The sequence below is a fragment of the Rattus rattus genome, chromosome 10, assembly GCF_011064425.1.
Source record: "Rattus rattus isolate New Zealand chromosome 10, Rrattus_CSIRO_v1, whole genome shotgun sequence".
NCBI classification, from domain to species: domain Eukaryota; kingdom Metazoa; phylum Chordata; class Mammalia; order Rodentia; family Muridae; genus Rattus; species Rattus rattus.
Window position 1 is genome coordinate 26,260,542 of NC_046163.1, and position 16,199 is coordinate 26,276,740.

At 34.6% G+C, this 16,199-nt stretch overlaps 1 protein-coding gene across 3 annotated transcripts in view; it reads left to right on the forward strand.

The window, feature by feature from the left end:
• The window catches only part of Brinp3 (BMP/retinoic acid inducible neural specific 3), a 400,303-nt gene that overhangs the window by 260,349 nt on the left and 123,755 nt on the right, over nucleotides 1-16,199 (forward strand). For all 3 annotated transcript variants that reach the window (XM_032914782.1, XM_032914783.1, XM_032914784.1), the window contains exon 6: nucleotides 3,242-3,478. In XM_032914782.1, the coding sequence (XP_032770673.1) occupies nucleotides 3,242-3,478 (237 nt within the window). The remainder of the gene's footprint in view (nucleotides 1-3,241; nucleotides 3,479-16,199) is intronic.

A 16,199-nucleotide genomic window follows, 5' to 3' on the forward strand; every position in this document is an offset into this window, starting at 1 on the left:
GCCAAGGGTATTCTTGTTCCCCTTTTAAAGAAGGAGTGAAGCCTTCACATTTTGATCATCCGTCTTGAGTTTCATTTGTTCTAGGCCACTAGGGTAATTCAAGCATTTGGGCTAATAGCCACTTATCAGTGAGTGCATACCATGTATGTCTTTCTGTGATTGGGTTAGCTCACTCAGGATGATATTTTCCAGTTCCAACCATTTGCCTACGAATTTCATAAAGTCGTTGTTTTTGATAGCTGAGTAATATTCCATTGTGTAGATGTGCCACATTTTCTGTATCCATTCCTCTGTTGAAGGGCATCTGGGTTCTTTCCAGCTTCTGGCTATTATAAATAAGGCTGCTATGAACATAGTGGAGCACGTGTCTTTTTTATATGTTGGGGCATCTTTTGGGCATATGCCCAAGAGAGGTATAGCTGGATCTCAGGCAGTTCAATGTCCAATTTTCTGAGGAACCTCCAGACTGATTTCCAGAATGGTTGTACCAGTCTGCAACCCCACCAACAATGGAGGAGTGTTCCTCTTTCTCCGCATCCTCGCCAGCATCTGCTGTCACCTGAGTTTTTGATCTTAGCCATTTTCACTGGTGTGAGGTGAAATCTCAGGGTTGTTTTGATTTGCATTTCCCTTATGACTAAAGATGTTGAACATTTCTTTAGGTGTTTCTCAGCCATTCGGCATTCCTCAGCTGTGAATTCTTTGTTTAGCTCTGAACCCCGTTTTTTAATAGGGTTATTTGTCTCCCTGCGGTCTAACTTTTTGAGTTCTTTGTATATTTTGGATATAAGGCCTCTATCTGTTGTAGGATTGGTAAAGATCTTTTCCCAGTCTGTTGGTTGCCGTTTTGTCCTGACCACAGTGTCCTTTGCCTTACAGAAGCTTTGTAGTTTTATGAGATCCCACAGATAATGTTTTAAGAGACATTGGGTGGGTTTAATTAATGGACAAGAGGAATTTTCTAGGTCAACTTTAAGGTAGCATTTCCTTTGTCAAATATATAGTAACTGCAGCCCTCTAATATGTTTCATAATGCTGAAACGAATATTTTTCATTATACATTCTCCTTCCAATATCATCAGAGTACCCCAATGATTGAGTATGTCAGATGTAGATAATTTAATTGCATAGACTTCTTTCTCATATAGAAATCTAATCTGTTAAGTTTATGTTTCTTGCTTGCACTTGTTATTGTTCATGCACACTGAAACAACATTATGTGATATCTTCAATCTCTCATTAATTTGTGATTTATCATGGTTTTCCTATGACATAAAAATTAAACATTGGAATGTTGAAAACAAGTCATATGACACATCAATGGTCAAATGCTGTCTTTAGTGATTTGTTTTGTTCTCCTAGGGCTAAAATAATTATTACCCAATTAGCCATACCTGGTGAATTACATATATCACTATTCAATATTTGTTAATTTACATTCTATTACATTAGTAGTGTAATATTATTTTTATTAAAAAGGCTTCCCATGATAGGAGATTTTCATGTCAGTCATTTGCACATCCACAGTGTTCCAAGCAAATGATCTTTCAAATAAATTTTCCAATAAATATTTCTATTTAAATTAAAAAAATTAAAACACAACTCCAAATAAATAAATGTGTAGAGTCATTTTACTGACAAATACATGGGATTATTATTTAACAAATAAAAGAATATGGGTAAAACTCTCAATTGTATGTGAATTTCATTTTCTCCTGAATATTAATGTTTAATTTTAACCAGCTGGTTTATACATAAAAGTCAAGGTGAAAATAATGAATATATTTTGCCATGTAAGAAATGTAAGTATTATTGAAACTTCTATAGTTAAAATTTTTTTTTAGTGTTGATGCAATTTTCCGAATGTTTATTTTTACTTTTACCATCTGTTTTGCTTTTTTCCTATTTTTGTATATGTTCATGTATTATACATAGGTTGTGTAAGCACAATCATGTGTCTGTCGCTACACATGTTCCCTAAAATAAGTGAACATGTTTGGACATGTCTGTGGGGACATTCCTATTGAATGTTTTAGTTACTACCTTTTTTCTTAGGCCTATTATCTTCCCATTTTCCCTTCTTACTTTCCCTGGTTTCTACATTCTTTCCTTCCTTCCTTTCTCCCTCTCTCCCTTTCTGCTTCCCTCCCTATCTCCCTCCCTTCTTATCTCCCTCTCTTCTTATCTCCTTCCTTCCTCTTCCTTTCTTTCTTCCTTTCTTTCTTTCTTTCTTTCTTTCTTTCTTTCTTTCTTTCTTTTTTCTTTCTTTTTTTCTTTCTTCTTCCTTTTTTCTTTCTTCTTTCTTTCTTTCTTTTTTCTTTCTTTCTTCCTTTCTTTCTTCTTTCCTACAATGTATGTAGCTCAGACTAGACTCAATCCTGTTATATAAGTTAAAGTGGCCTATAATGCTTTATCTCCTAGCCTCTGCCTCTCAATTGCTGGGTAACAGGCATGTGTTATTATATAAAACTTTGTTAGAATTATTTTCCTCCTTTAAAATGTTTTTTTATGTATTCAGAAATTGTGGAAAAGAAACTATTTTTCTCAAAATATATTCAATGGAAAGTTTCTAATATTAGGTTTAATGTTTATTTCAAATAGCAACTCCCTAAAGAGATGATAACTACCAAACTGGCATCTAATAAAGTAATGAACTGTATCAGTAGAGATGACTTGCACACAACAAAGAAATGGACTGTGAAGAAACTCTGTCAGGCCATCTGCTCCTCTCAGTCTCTGTCCTTGTTCCTAAACAAGAGAATCATATAAGATAGGTTTCACTGTATCCTATGTTAAGTTCTGCCTTCCTATCTCTGACCCACTCTTAGAACAAAAGTAATGATATTATTTTATTTTAGTTTTGGCAGAGTGATAGTCTGAAACCAAAATGAATGTATTGAAATTAATAGGCAGCTAAGGGTGATCATGATTCTTCAACTATGTAGGTTTAGTATAAACTTTGTAAAACATTGTCAAATGCCCTAATATATTACATCAAAAATTCATAAGATTGGTTTATAAAGAGTAGAATAATAATCACTTGTGTAAATTTTGAGATTCTATATTCCTGTAGCCATTGAGCATGGAAATTGTGTAAGCAGATAATTTTCCTAGTTTTTAAAGAGATTTACTTCTTAGGTTAAAATACTCACATTTACCATATCTACACAAGGTGTTGTAAACAAGTGCTTTCTGATTATGTTTGAGGCCACAAACTTGATCTCTTCATTTGTCTTTCAAGGGCTTCAAGTTCTCCTTCCCGACTACCTTCAGGAACGTTTTGTACAGGCAGCGTTGAGCTACATTGCTTGTAATTCTGAGGGGGAGTTTATCTGCAAGGAGAATGACTGCTGGTGCCTCTGTGGTCCAAAATTCCCAGAATGCAATTGCCCCTCCATGGATATTCAAGCCATGGAAGAGAATCTTCTTCGAATAACTGAAACATGGAAAGCCTACAACAGTGACTTTGAAGATTCAGGTAAGACTGACATTTCACTACAGTAAACTTAGTCTTGGCCCCAAATATATGAGGAAAGGGCTGATTACTCCTTTTGAAATGATGTTTTATTTTATACTTGGAAAGTTTATTTATTTTTATCACCCTCGTAAGTAGATACTTATATTACATTGTTACTGCTCGATAAGTGTTTTACTAAGGGTATTGGTGGTTTATGTATTGCTTATATGCTATTGGTATTTGAGTACAACTTGTTCTTGATTTGAAGTTAACCACATATTAAGAAATTGTCCTGTCATTTTAATATTTGAGATTGTCATCTAATTCTTTTCATGTTTCTCTGCAGTTAATTGTCTTGGAGCTCTTGAGCTTCACTTGTGAAGAAAAAGTTGTCAGCATGTCCTGTGTGCCTTCCTACTCTCATGGCTCACCATAAATTGACCACATTTTTAATTAAGTCTAGAGCCATTTGATGTTAATGGTCTGCAGGTTTTCCATTATTTTTGATTATTTGGGAATGCATTACATTCTTTTTTCAATCTGCTTTTTATTAACTACACAACTTATAATCATATGTGTCTGCTTTGAGAGTATACATTTATAAAATGCTGACCTTAAAACAATGGAAGGTGAAAACATTCTTTAAAGTAATATAACAATGTTTAAAGATAGTGTACGATAATGTATAACAAAGCCAGAAATAATAAATCTAATGTATTATGAATGGTATGATTTAGTCAAAATGTACGAGGCATGCATGATCCTCAAGCAAGCGAAGTGAGACATGACATCATACACAGCAACAATAAGCAGCACTGGGGAGAATCAATACCATTAGGTCTATTTTTGTCAAAATAAAGAATGAAGACATAGGAACAGAGAACAGACATTGAGTTTCAAGGGAATAGTTGTTTTTTAACACAATGTTTCAGTTAGGCCTGGACAATAAGATTTGAGAGTAACTGTATAGCTTTGTGACTATAGGAAAAGAGATAGATTGTATATTTGAAAAATTTCTTGATTGAACTCCTAATATTATCAATAAAAGTCTTCTTTATTGTGCGGGATAATGGATACTATACTTAGATTTGATTTAGTTACTCCACATTAGTTCTGCATATCTTAACACTAAATTGTATATCATAATTATAATTTGTCAATTTGTAGGAAAATATAATTGAAAAAAATAGCAGAGTTGTGTTAGAAGGATAGACTTGACAAGAAAGAAGGGAAAGATGGAAAGTACTGGAGAGAAAAATGATGAATGAACACTGACTTCCTGCAAGTTCTTTTCCTTGGGGCACATTTATCATTTCATGGCAGATTTCAAACCTGAGAACCCTCCTAGCCCTTGGAAAAGGTTTCTGCCTCAGGGCATGTAAGCCGCACAACCTCTGCAGGCCAATTAGGTTGTAATGATTATATTGGGAATGCACAGTAGTCAGGAAGTCTTTATAGTCTTTGCCTTAATTTCAGTCTAGATGTGAAAGCTGATGGTCAGATAGTTAAACCACTAAAGCCCGAATTAGTTAACTGGAATCGTATCCAGTGGAATGCTACAATCATGAATACAAGGTTTGAGAGTAAATGTGGTACAGGGCTGTGTAAGGAGAGGTGTGAAGCAACGCATGATTGCAGCTTTGAGTTTGGCTTGAGAGATTTTAACATGATCAGCTCTTATGGTGATTTCTGAGAAATAGAACATATTAAAAAATTACATGGTGGCCTATTGAAGATGAAAGTAGTTTCCAAAATGTTTACGGGGACATAAAATTTCACAGCGTTTTCTTGACTGAATAAAATATTATGCACAATATCGAGAAATGTCAAGCCACATATGCCAAACAGATTCTAACAGACACATAGACAGACAGACAGATGCACGCACACACACACACACACACACACACACACACACACACACACACACACCATACTACATTTATCATAATGTACTTTTTATTTCTCGCTCTTTTTACTGTTCTACTGGGCATTTTTTTCTCTTTCTATTCTAACTCCATGCTTCCTTGCTTTTTTTCAGCTTTTAATATATTTTTAAGTTATATAAGCAGCATGCTTCCTTCTCTTTGATTACATTCCCTGTTATTTGGCATGAATGTGTGGCGTGTGTGTGTGTGTGTGTGTGTGTGTGTGTGTTTGTGTGCATGCATGTGTATGTGTGTTTGTATGTGTGTTCTATATATTCTAGACAACTTTACCTATGAAACATTCATGATATGATTGTCTAACAAGACCTACACAATGACAACATCACTTGACCTTCAAACATGGATGGGGGAAATCTCATAAGGTTGCATCCGCTGACTCTAAGGAATAGGACAACAATAGTTGCTGTGAGGATTAGTACTCTCCCTTATAGGTAATCCAATCCTAAATATTTATATGGAGGCCATAATACTATTAATTAAAGAAGAATTCGTCATGAATTAAAGAGAGATTGGTGCCAGAACCAGGAGTTGGAAATGGAGAGTAGAGTGGAAATTGTTTAAATAGAGTACGGGTCATGACAACTCTGTGATAATCTGAGTTAATTTTGTCCGGTTCTTGTGTGTCCTTTTGGTTCTTGCCTGATTGCTTTTAGTGGATCTTGTGGTACTATAATGAATGGAAAGAATAAAATAATAGAAGTGAATTTATTTGCCTTAATCCATACCTGATCTGGAAAACCATGCAAGTTCCTCATATTTTGAATATTTAAGCTAAAACATACTATAAAACATCGTAGGAGACAAGATTCATCAAAATAAAATAATGTGAGCCTGATATATCTGCTTCCTGAGAGGCTCTGCCAGAGTCTGGCAAATACAGATGTGGATGCACACAGTCAATAATTGGACAGAACGTAGGGGGATACCCTTTGAAATGTAAATAAATAAAACGTCCAAAAAACACCCTAAAAACAGAAAATATAAACAAATATCTATAAATATTATAAAAGCAGAATGAATAGGTTCTATGCTTCCAATTAAAGAGTGAACTATAAAGACTAGTCATAGGAATGGAAGAAAATTTTAGAAAATGATCAGGAAAGGGTATAATATTTAGAATATAAGGAACTGTAAAATCCAAGAGAAGAAATTGACAGAAATCTACCTAAATCATTTTTCCATAAAACATGATATATGAATGAACAAAATTATGTTTTAAAAAAGCTTAAAATTTCTAATCAGGGAGGCAATGAAAACTAAAGCATCAAGACAGTACTTTATTCAGTAAGAATAGCTGTAATCATCTAGTGGGATATAGCAACTGGCAATGCTGTTCACTGAACTTTGCATACAATGAGGATATGAAAAAGCAACCCTATAAGAAAAGTTCACCCAAAAAGATACCAGTTCACCCAAAGCTTAACATCGAATGCTCCATGAAGTCACAGAACCATCAAAGTCCTACTACACTATATCAAAAAATGAAATTTAATCACTTTCAATATATGTGAAAATAGAGATGATTATGTTTAGAGAAATAACTGAGGCACATAAATATAAATTCCATATGATTCCATTCAAAAGTAAAATTTAAACAAGAATTCCAGTAAGTGAAAAAATAGACAAACAGACGAGAGCAGAAAGCTTTCTCTGAATGTGGTAGAAGTTCTGGCGTGCTATTGTTTAATACTGTCATGATGGATAGTAGATGAAAGGGCTTTGAGGTTTTCATAATAAAGCCCTGGTACAACAGAAGCAACGATGATCTGGATATTATGCAAGGCACATGTGTACTGATATGAAAAATCATACTTTATGTGACAGTTAAAATGTCCTTAACAGATGGTAGAAACCCAGACATTGAAAATTGAAAATGTAAATACTGAAATGAGCAGCTAAACTCTTTCTGCTTGCCATCATAATGTTGTCTGAATGAAATAAAGGGCAAGAAGCATAAGATAAATATGGTAAAATATTCACCAGATGTGTAGAATCAAAATTTGGGATAGGAAAGTGTGTAAAACATCATAAGGTGCTATTGGAAAGTAATAAACAAATTACTTTTTTAAAATCAGTTTTCTTATTGGATATTTTTAATTTACATTTCAAATGTTATTTCCTTTCCTGGTTTCCTGTCCATAAGCAGCCAATACCATTCTCCTCCCCTTCTTCTATAAGGGTGTATCACCTCCCCAACTATCCCCCCTTCCCACCTCCCCACCTTAACATTTGCCTACACTGGGGGGTCCAGCCTTGGCAGGACCAAAGGCTTTTCCTCCCATTGGTGCCCAACAATGCCATTCTCTTCTACATGTGCAGTTGGAGCCATGAGTCTGTCCATGTGTAGTCTTTGGGTAGTGGTTTAGTGATTGGGAGCTCCGATTGGTTGGTATTGTTGATCTTATGGGGGGTTGTAAGTTCCTTCAGCTCCTTCAGTCCTTTCTCTAACTCCTCCAATGGGGACCCCGTTCTCAGTCCAATGGTTTGCTAGTAGCATTCGTCTCTGTATTTGTCACACTATGGATGAGACTCTCAGGAGACTGCTAATTCAGGCTCTTGCCTGCCTGCACTTTTTGGCTTCTTCAATATTGTCTAGTTTGGGTGGCTGTATTTATATATGGGCTGGATCCCTAGGTGGGGCAGGCTCTGAATGGCCATTCTTTTAGAATTCTCTGCTCCACACTTTGTCTACATATTTTCTCATATGAATATTTTTGTTCCCTCTTCTAAGAAGGACTAAAGCATCCACATTTTGGTCATACTTCTTCTTGTGCTTCATGTGGTCTGTGGATTGTATCTTGGGTAATTCAAACTTTTGGTCTAATATCCACTTATTAAAGAGTGTATACCATGTGCGGTTATGTGTGTGTGTGTGTGTGTGTGTGTGTGTGTGTGTGTGCGTGTGTGTGTGTGTGTGTGTGTGATTGGCTTACTTCACTCAGGATATTTTCCAGTTCCATTCATTTGCCTATGAATTTCATGAAGTCATTGTTTTTGAAAGCTGAGTAGTATTCCATTGTGTAGATGTAACACATTTTCTCTATCCATGATTCTGTGAAAAGCATCTGGGTTCTTTTCAGCTTCAGCCTATTATAAATAAGGCTGCTATGAACATAGTGGAGCATGTGTCTTCGTTGTATGTTGGAGAATAATTTGGGTATATGCCCAGGAGTGGTGTAGCTGGGTCCTCAGGTAGTACAATGTCCAATTTTCTGAGGATCTTCAAAACTGATTTCCAGAGTAGTTGTACCAGCTTGCAGTCCCACCAACAATGGAGGAGTGTTCCTCTTTCTCCACATCCTCAACAGTGTCTGCTGTCATATGAGTTTTTTTTTTTTTGTTTTTTTTTTATCTTAGCCATTCTGACTGGTGTAAGGTGGAATCTCAGGGTTGTTTTGATTTGCATTTCCCTGATGACTAAAGTTGTTGAGCATTTCTTTAGGTGTTTCTCAGTCACTCGATATTCCTCAGCTGAGAATTCTTTGTTTAGCTGTGTATTCCATTTTTAATAGGGTTATTTGGCTCTCTGGAGTCTAACTTCTTGAGTTCTTTGTTTATTTTGGGTATTAGCCCTCTATCAGATGGAGGATTTGTAAAGATCTTTTCCCAATCTGTTCATTGCTGCTTTGTCCTAATGGTTGTGTCCTTTGCTTTACAGGAGCTTTGCAATTTTATGAGGTCCCATTTGTTGATTCTTGATCTTAGAGCATTAGCTATTGGTGTTTTGTTCAGGAAATTTTCCCCAGTGTTCAAGACTCTTCCCCACTTTTTCTTCTATTAGTTTGAGTGTATCTGGTTTGATGTGGAGGTCCTTGATCCACTTGGACTTAAGCTTTATACATGGTGATAAGAATGGATTGATTTGCATTCTTCTATGTGCTGACTTCCAGTTGAACCAGCACCATTTGTTGAAAATGCTATCTTATTTCCACTATGTGGTTTTACCTTTTTAATCAAAGATCAAGTGATCATATGTGTGTGTGTTCATTTCTGGGTCTTTAATTTTATTCCACTGATCTATCTGCCTGTCTCTGTACCAATACCATACAGTGTTTATCACTAGTGCTCTGTAATACTGCTTGTGGTCAAGGATTGTGATTCCCCCAGAAGTTCTTTTATCATTGAGGGTAGTTTTTGCTATCCTGAGTTTTTTTGTTATTCAGAATGAATTGCCAATTTGCTCTTTCTAACTCTATGAAGAAATGAGTTAGAATTTTGATGGGGATTGCATTGAATCTGTACATTGCTTTAGGCAAAAAATAAGTTTTATCCTAATTAAAGGCATGATTAGTAAACCATATTTCATTTTAGTAAAACATATGTGAGTCACTCAGTAAATCATTGAAAGCAATGATGATTGGAATATGGAATAGGAAGCATGCACTTGGAATGCATGTATGGTGTGTTGGTGTACAGCATGAGCTGAGGGGCATAATGCTCGTGGTCACACGAGTGTCTAAAGATATCTGAAGTATAATGTTACAAATATTGATCATGTAATGTAGGAGCTAGAAGACAGGGGAAATGACTGTGGGAGACTTCCTCTAGGTTATGAAAGACCTGTAATATTCATGATCTCACAACAGCTAGAATTGCCTGCATTTGGAAGAGTCTCACAAGACTATACCTGAATTCTCTCATGCCATTTGTTTCTTGGTATCCTCTGGGGAAGAGACCGCTATTGTCTTATTTTTATGGCCACAGATTATCCCATCAAGTTTTAATAGATAGTTCAAAACATATAGCCATGTAAACCCCCTCGGTTAAGCTCATTAGGTAAGAAGGAACACAAGAAACAGGAATATGGGGAATATGGAAAGTGGTTAGTAGGATTAGAGTCTGTGTGAAAGGTAGATAAAAGATAGAATGTTTCATGTTGATGTATGAAGTTGCAGGAGAAGAAATTTGATAAAATTACTTTAAAAGCAATTCCCTACACAGTCGTTTAAAAACTATACTTCTATATCTTACTGCTGTTTTGCCAACTACCAGAGAAATTAAACAATCAAATGTGTTTGTGTAAAACCATGATAGTTAGAATTATTTTGTTTTATGACTTCTAGAACTTAAAGATGCAAGACATAAGAATTTGTCATACTTACCTTTATTGGAGAAAATCAAATCCTTTTGTACTTTACATAAAGAGACAAAAGCCAAGCCCCAAGAAAATAAGGGACACATTGTAGTTTATTTTTAAATGGTTGATTCGATTTAACTTGAAAAATAAAACAAATGTTAGTAATTAACAGACTAAAATATATTTTCATTGAAACAGAGATATATCAGTGTGTAATTCTTTAATTAGGAGGATAATTATCTGAATTTAGAAGTGTTTTTCTCAGGTACCAATAACAGCATGAAGTATGTCAGGGTGCATACCACAGTAATTTAAACTGCTAATTGCAGTCACCACACAAAAAACGAAAAAGAGTAAGTTGCAAATTTCATCAGGTCGAGATAACTTGTTTGTAAATGTTTTTCTGTTAGCTATGCTTACAATTTTCACATGTAAAATCCAATTTGTAGATTAGAGCAGCATGCTTGTGTATCGGTCATTTTGTTCTGTTATATGCAAGTCTTAGAAAATATACTTATTACAGCCTATAAACAAAAGTGTCAGGCAGTTTTAAGGACAAATGTACTAATTTTCGAAACTTGCAATCTGTGAATGTATCCAAAATACTTAATTACAGGAAAATGTTCATTTGAGTTTAGAAGAATCTTTCTGAGGGTAAAATAGCAATATGTGGTATTTCACAGTGTGAACCACAGAAATTTATAAGGCTAATTATAAAAATAATATAGAATGCATTAATTCTTTACATTTCCAGACAATGAAGCATTTATACTAAATGATGTTGATACTCAGGTACATCGGGTCATTACAAATGAAGAGAATAAAAACATGACCAATCATACACTCTTCCATTTGCAATAACTATTATTTATTTGGTATGCTTAATTATATGAAAAATAACAGTTATATTTTCATTAATGAAAAGCTAATATTTTCTCATGTTTGGGTCAAGATTCCCATCCTTTATGGAGAAAATTAGAATATTTAAGTCTTGCCTACATATCTAGTTTTCATTTAAAATTAAACTATTAAATGGTTTACCAAATCTGCCCAAAACAAATGAATGCAAACAAATGGCATTATATTCTCTATTACTTTTTTAAAGTTAATTATTTTTATAAGTAAAAAACTTATTTATATAGGGAAGGGTTATAGATACAGGAGTTTATTACAGGTAATTGTCTTAAAGGAAAAAAGTTTGTCTGATATAAACCTAAGTATTTTAGAAAGATTTTGACATGACACTTTGAAATACTTCTGTTATCACTTGGCTTAACAGAATCAAATGTGTGATATGCAGTCAACAGTATTTCAACAAGAAGATGTCCTATTATATTAAAGGATGTTTATGTGGTGTTCTAAGAATGTCAGTTAGAGAACACCTCATAATGACATATGTCTAGGTGTGACTTTTGGAGAGTGTTGGGCATTTAAACATTTGATATGAAATTTTGATGAACTCCCTAAGGAAAAGACTGTATGGAATGTTGTGTTTCAGAAAGGCTCATGTATGTTCATCTACAAATTTAAGATTTATTCATGCCTCTGGGTTTCCTGAGCAATATTTTTCAAATTTACCTTCTTTAAAAATTTCACCTCAGTTAACAGTCGACTATCACCTTATTAGAAAATCAAAAACACAAAACAGACCAAAAATGTTTTCTGGGGAAGGGCACTGCACAAATAAATGACAAATAGTGTCAGAAGGCATTTCAGAAGCTAAGACATTTAGAACAAGCTTATTAGATCCTATTTCATTTTAATCTTCCTCCCAAATAACGGGTCATATTTTCCTTACAAATCCACATTTCGGGTGCAGCAGTGCATGATGGATGGTATATACTGGTATACAGCATGACCATGACCTCAAATTGATTCCTGCTAATGATAAAATCTCTTTCCCTTGTATAGAATATTATTAAATACATGTGAACATCTGAGTGTCTGCTAACTCCAGTAATATTCTCTAAAATTTCCAAGAGAAGAATGATTTTTATTTTCCCAAGAAGTTATGAAAATTTATTTTCATTTGATTGTAGTGCTGGAACTACAATCATTATGTACCATGTCTTTCTGATTTTGCCTTAAGTCTTCCCTTTATCCCTTTGGGTGAATCTCAGAATTAACACAAAATCATAGATTTCCTGACAAAATTATGCACTTATTGTTATCTGTCCTGGAATATGTGGATATGACCAACTCACATCCTGGGTAGAGTCATCTCAACTCTGGGTGTCAGTCTGGAGATTATATATTAATATATATATATATATATATATAATTGTTTTACCTGGACAAAAATCTGTAACTATATGTAACTGTAAGGAATTCAACTGTAAGTAATTATGGCATACAAATTTTTCAAAGCATACACTCTAAGGATATTCAATGCGGTATGAGAATTGAGAATCCCATGGGTTCATTATTTTCAACCAGACAAATATACCATTAGCTCCAAAATTGAATGAATTCTCTTAATTCTCAAAGTTGAGAAACACATGCATGTTTCTAATACTTCAGGTTTAGAACATATTATCTTTTATTTTTCAGACTTTTAATTGTTCATTACATATATATATAGTATGTATATATATATATATAGTCATTACACACACACACACACACACACACACACACACACACACACACACACACACGTATATATTACAGAAAACCATCTCTGAACTAAGGCCCTACAGTTTGTTAGCTACACATTGCTTCCCCATGTCTTATTGACCATGGGGTTTCTTTATCTTGTTATCCATGAACATGGGCTACCAATGCTGTCACCATGTGGAAGAACAGCTCATTGTCATGTAGAATGATTCTGTACCACAACTAACTATAAACTTGTTAGAAACAGAACTGATTTTTATTCCTCATGCCCTGATTTTATTGAAAATATATTATTTTAGCTACTGTAAAAAATAGTTTTATAAGTTATTTTCCCAGTAGTTAACTTGTGTCATATTTCCAATTTCAGACATTCTATACTTTCATTGATATCTCCATAAGCCATTAAGTCATGCTACAAGATTAGACTTTTCACTGGGGACTAGTATTTATCCTTGCATTTCTGGTTCATATTTCTGTAGAAGTAAGACCAGTGTGACAATACTGTAATGGAAAATGACCCTATAATCCTAAATAAAAAGAAATGCAGTTTGCAATTTGCATTCTATACCCACCAGAGCTTAGTTAAACTCTGTTCTGCATTTTGCTTATTGCTGACATCAGGCTCAAGAAAACACCACCATGTAATGGTTGGGTGATGGGTAAGATACTGTCAATTTCCTTCATCTCTCAAGTGAATCTCTCTTCACTGTATTAATAATCATATTTTATGTTGTAGCCTGATTTGATAGGAAACAGGGAAATAACATTTACCAAGATCACTGAAGAATAAGAGTGTCTCTGCAAAGTCAAAAGGCCAGCTGGATTTTCAAATACTAGACTGGAGCTCATAATCTGTGCAGTTCATCAAGTCTCACAATTTTATAACACAGGGGCAATATACAGATTTTTCCCTTTCTAATAAGATTTTCTTAATTATGCATACTAGTAGGAAAATGAATTGTATTCAGGCTTAAATGAGCTATGATGTATTTTTCTATGGTATCTTTAATTTTGATATGAACTAAATAGCTAAAACAAACCACACTAACTTTATTAGTAACAAGCCACATGACTTTAGCAGGTCACTTGCTCTTTGAAAATTTCAGCAGCTTCATTTTTCATGTAACAACCCTATTTAGACTGATGACCTAAAAAGAAAATTATTCCACTCATTAAACTACCACAAACAATGCTGTTTTCATGTAGATTATATTGTTGTGGCCATTATTCTTGTGTTTACAACATAGTTCCTTAAGGGAACTTAGTATGTTAGAGTTAAGACAAGAAAATAACCTTTTTTTAAAAAATAATACCAAGTTGCAAACTAAATTTCTCTAAAAATAACATATTTTAACTGACAGTAATTTCACTTTGGCTCTGCCATAATTTGTAAACAATTTCCACATAAAATATAGTTTTTAGGTCCAAGAAAGGCAGAAGAAAATCAAATTGGTTTTCTTGCTATTGGGCTTAATTGGTCTTCCCTTGGATGGTATTTAACTGTTCAGTATTTACTATATTATGAAGAACACCTTTGACATTAACAAATTTTATTTTGCGGTTCAATTAATTTTTGGTCTCATCTGAAGTAGGATGTCTATAGACTGCCAAGCAGGTGTTTTGCGCAATGTTGCTTGATTTAGAGGGAGTGTTCTTGCCAACTACCCCGTACCTGCTCCAGTTGGCCCTCATGACTCTTATTCCTGTCAGAATCAGTTCTAGCCTTTCAAGAAGATGAAAGGGGTTTGACATTTCCGTGGGGCAAAGAAGAAGACATTTCTTTTGTCATTACACAAAACCTAGTAATGTATGCTATACAAAGTAAACACATTATAAATCATCATATATGTACTGATTTTTAATTTATTTTTATTGGATATTTTATGTATTTACATCTCAAACGGTATCCCCTCTCCCCCTCCCTCTCACACCTTTCCCCCTGCTTCTATGAAGATGCTTCCACTCCCATCCACCCACTCCCACCCACCCATTCCCACCTCACCACCCTGACTGGCATTACCCTACACTGGGGCATCTAGCCTTCATAGGACCAAAGGCCTCTCCTCCCACTGATGCCAGATAAGGCCATCCTCTTCTACATATGTGGCTGGAGCCATGAGTCCCCCCATGTGTACTTATTGGTTGGTGATTTAGTCCCTGGGAGCTCTGGTTGGTTGATATTGTTGTTCTTCCTACGGGGTTTCAAACCTCTTAAGCTCCTTCAGTCCTTTCTCTAATTCTTCCATTGGGGTTCCCATACTCAGTCTGATGGTTAGCTGAAAGCATCAAATTTACTGTTTATTACATAATAAAATATAGGTGTAATGTGTGATGAAATATTGATTGTGGCTTTGATTTCCTCAATTGTCTTCTTTTGTTTTTCTGAGGATGTCACGATAATTGTCACATTTGCTTTCAATAAGTGTGCCCTCAAAAATAATTATAAACAATATAAATATTTTCCGTGTTATTTTCAATGCCATACATGAATTTTGAATGTTGGGCTTTGATGTGTCTTGTTTTTTGTGTAATTTGTTGTTTAAATATGGACTAGTACATGAACAATGCCTTTAAATGCCATTCAGAAAGAGTTAGAACATATAGATAAAGCAGAGAAAAAAAAGAAATAATTTTGTTTTTAATTGCATTGACATCATAAAGATGTCTATCCATGGAGTTGATATAGGTTGTTCTGATTATTTCAGTTATATTATTCTATATGTAAGCCATAATTTACTCAAATACATGTTATAATGAGAAATAAAGCCTTTAGGGATTATGCCTAGCATCATATAAACAAGATAAACAGTGACCTCATTGCATGTTTCATTGCTTAATATCACAAAGCCTATGGGAGGGTGAATGAATATAGCAGCATAGTCAGAGAATTTAATCGGTGACTCAGTGGTCACCTTAAAGTATGTCTGAGAGTTTGTCTATTAATTTCTTACCACTTATATGATTATTCATTTTAACTCCACCCTCTGGCAAAGTTTATTGGCACTAACTGTATTTTTTGCTTCCATAGTAACCTCAGATGGGCGATGTAGATTTTAATGAACTCCTCCACTGTAGTATGCTTGGCACTTTATAACTTAAC